The sequence below is a fragment of the Lactuca virosa genome, chromosome 5, assembly GCF_052849685.1.
Source record: "Lactuca virosa cultivar CGN04683 chromosome 5, Lactuca_virosa_CGN04683_v6, whole genome shotgun sequence".
NCBI lineage: Eukaryota > Viridiplantae > Streptophyta > Magnoliopsida > Asterales > Asteraceae > Lactuca > Lactuca virosa.
In genome coordinates this window covers 457,608,500-457,612,432 of record NC_136430.1, presented here as the reverse complement: position 1 = coordinate 457,612,432, position 3,933 = coordinate 457,608,500, and the positions used below count along the sequence as shown (strand labels likewise).

Sequence of the window (3,933 nt, the reverse complement as noted above, 5' to 3'; positions counted from 1 at the left end):
TAGTCGGAGGGAGGAGGCAAGGCGGCATAGGGTTTTCTGATTTGGTCTTGAGTGGTTATGTGGACTCGACCGGACTTGAAAATCGGCAAGGGATTTTCTTCATTGACTAAGTCGACGGTGGGTTGTAGGGAGGAGATGGTCTTGAGTGGTTTTGCTAATTTATAGGATATTATTCTTTTACGTAATTAATAAAATAGTAATTATGTGTAATTGCCATTATAGTTTTGTTATATTAATTATCTGCCATAATTAAATAAGTCAAGATTACTATAATACCCTTAAATGATTTATTATTTCCTCAATTCTAATTGGTGTAAAAATACATACAATAGTTGCTAGAAACATTTGAATTTCTATATATATATATATATATATATATATATATATATATACACACACACACGTTCTTACTATGTTTAAACCACATTACTCTTTTTTTTCGTAGAAAACAAAAATCAAAATTATCTATCTTTTAAAAACAATGTTAGAAATATAAGCACGACAATCTTGAGGGCACAATCTAAAACGCTTTTAAAAAGATATAAAATCACAAAACAACGAAGAATTTAATCTATTTTGGAGCAAAAAGATTGAAGGTTACAATTATTATCATATTTCAAGAATATTAAAAGTAGGACATTTTTTCATGAGAAAACAAAATAATAGGTTTAAAACACTTAAAAACGTAAATTGTTCATAATAGAATCCTAATACAAAAATAGAAAACCAAATTCAAATTAGATCTAGTTACATAAAGTCATAAACCAAAGAAATAAAGAAAAATACGTTACTAACTAGCTACTCTAAAAACTAAATCCAATCAAAGAAAAGAAAACCGCCATTAACGTCGACCAAAGCTTGACTTTACCGACAAATTGACTAGCAGAGTTCTTGGTCGGCGCCGGTGCAACTGCCGGGGAAGGACTAGCCGGGGTGGAGGGGGGAGACTTTTTGGGTAACGACGATGCTGGCAATGGGGATTTAGACGCTGCTGGTGATGGGGATTGAGACGGCGGTGGCGTTGGGGATTGAGAAGGCACTGCTGACGGTGATTTAGACGGCGCTGCTGACGACGATTTAGACGGCGCTGCTGACGGTGATTTAGACGGCGCTGGTGATGTGGATTGAGACATTGATGGGGAAGGCGATTTAATCGGCGAGTGTTTTACTGGTGACAGAGACGGCACAGAAGGTGGTGGGTAAGGGAAAGGAAGTGGCTGAATTGGGGGGGAGCTGGACGGAAGGGTGGAGTGTCTGCCGGCGACCGGTACACGGATGTCGACTTTTTGACCAGCTTCACAATGGCCAGGAATGGTGCAGATGAAATAGTAGTGGCCGGGGTACTTGATCGGAAATGAGTCGTTGCTAGAGGTGAAGGTGGCGTAAGGAGCGGCGCTGCCCTTGCATGTTAGAAAATCGGTGTACGTAACTCTTGCTACGTTGTGGAAGTCTTTATTGTACTCAAAAACTACATACAAAAACAAAAACAAAAAAAAAATCATGTAATATTAATATATTTTAAATAAACAATATATTAAATATAATATAAAAATAACAAATAGCTACAATAAAACAATCTAAAATACATAAATTAATAAATTTACCAATGGTGTCACCAACTCGAAATGTTTTGGTAGAAGCCCAAGTCTTGTAATCCACATGTCCAATGTTGGTCCAGCCAGCAGAACCACCAACTTTATAAACTTCTCCACCCACGGCCACCGTAAATGCCGCCAGGAACACCGCCATAATCACTGCCATTGATGTCTTCATAGCTCTAAGAATTTCGGCTTTGAAACTTTGCTCACCACTATGTGTATTTATCGATTAAAACCAGGAAAATTTGCAAATTAGATGTAGAATGTAAAGAGCAACGATGCATTTATGCATGAGTTTGAGGAAATTATGGAAATGATATTATTATTAAATTTTTGATTCGCTGAAATCTTTTTCATTAATCAGTTGCCTTAATTAATCATAATCCTTGGTTTCAAGATTTTATTTTGGAAACTATATAATGTACTATTCCTTAGTGAATATAAATTTCAAGTTAAGAAATAATGGATTATTGAAATGTAACGTTCCAACTTCCAAGTTCTTATTGAAAATAAACTTTATATTATTTTTGAAGTTTAAAAAGTTAAATAAAACAATTCTTTTTCATTTTAGTTAACCTAAGTCTTGATCTATTTCGACATACAACTACGTTTATTTTCTGATTTTTTTTTTCTCTAAAGAGAAAATTTTCTAAATACGTTGTCTAACCTTTTGTCACGTGTTATATATATATATATATATATATATATATATATATATATATATATAGGTTTAGGTTCTATGAAAAACAAAAAAACTCTAAAAATCATAAAAATGCATAAAAAAAAATACTTAAAGATCACAAAACTTTTTTTTGAATTTTTTTTATAAAAAATCGCAACTTTTTATTAAAATTTGCTGAAAAAAATAAAAAATCAATTTTTTTTTTATAAAAAAAAAAGTTTTTTTTTCAAATTTTTTTTCAGCGAATTTCTTTAAAAACCTGCGATTTTTTCATAAAAAAATGTCAAAATTTTTTTTTGTGATCTCTAGGTATTTTTTTTATGCATTTTTATGATTTTTGGAGTTTTTTTAGGGTTTTTTGTTTTCCAAATAACCTTTCCCTCTATATATATATATATATATATATATATATATATATATATATATATATATATATATATATATATATATATATATATATATATAACAGAGTTTTAAAGTTTTTAAAAGGATAATTTTAGACATTTTTTTAGTTATTAATGTTGTCACAAAAATTCTTTATTGAAAAACTCGAATAATTTATTTATTTACACATATTTCAATCAGCGTAAAGATTCGATATTGTCCACCAAATATAATATTTGATTTAGAAAAGAAGTTAATTTCAAAAAGAACATCTACTACTTTTATATTTTGTCGTATTTAAATCAAATTATTTATTACCAAATTAAATCACAGATAAGGTTTTGAAGAATTACATATATTACCATAAATAAATAATAAAATACCATATTTACCTTATCTAATATCCAAATGTCATATATATATTTTTTAAATAAACATTCAAAATATTATATTTGTTCAAACATTTTCTTTTAACATTTTAAAACATTTTTTTTAATTAACTTTTTGTTATTTAAAAATATTTATAAAAAAATTGGATCGACCATAATACCTTTGATACTTTGTATACCAGGTAGAAACGTATGGAAGACGTCATCTTCTTCATGAGCCTTGGAAGCACATATTTTTAGAATTATGTTTTGTTGACAATCACATAATGTATAAATTATATAAATTATAAATCTATAAACAAAATTAATGATTTGTATATAACTATTTATCATATTATTGAAACAACTATTTTATTAAATAAAGATAAAACTGCAAATTTGGTCCTTTTGGTTTGCAAAAATCTTTGGATGGGGTCGAAAAAGTTTCCAGCTTACACAGAAGGTCAAAAATCAAGGTTTTTCTATGTTTTTGGTCCAAAAAAATTTAAAATTACCTATTTACCCTTTTAATTTCAATTTTGTATTTTCTTTTCTTATTTATTTAAATAATTTATGAAATAAAAATAAAAAACAAAAAGGATAGACCTCCATTCCACCCCTACCGATACTCTTCTCTCTCTCTCTCTCTCTCTCTCTCTCACACACACACACACACACACACACACATTTCTTATCTGATAATAAAAAAAAAAAAAGAAGCAGCAGCAGCAAACAACCAAAGCTGTTGTTTCCACCCTAACTAGCAGACCACCATTGCATCCCCCCTCTTCCTGTGAATAACGATCGATCCACCCCGATTGTTTCCTTCCATTCGTTCTTCCCTTATTGCAATCATGCTCCTTTCATTCCAAATCAATTGAAGACGGGAACAAGAGATGCT

General features: G+C 30.0%; 1 protein-coding gene across 1 annotated transcript; it reads right to left on the bottom strand.

Annotated features, from left to right (window-relative positions):
* Nucleotides 1–803: 803 nt before the first annotated feature.
* LOC145114345 (uncharacterized) lies at nucleotides 804–1,761 on the bottom strand. Its single transcript, XM_079050337.1, has 2 exons — nucleotides 1,605–1,761; nucleotides 804–1,468 (listed from the first exon to the last, which is right to left on the bottom strand). Exons 1-2 carry the CDS (start codon nucleotides 1,759–1,761, stop codon nucleotides 804–806), a joined length of 822 nt encoding a protein of 273 aa, XP_078906463.1.
* Between the last annotated feature and the right edge of the window lie 2,172 nt (nucleotides 1,762–3,933).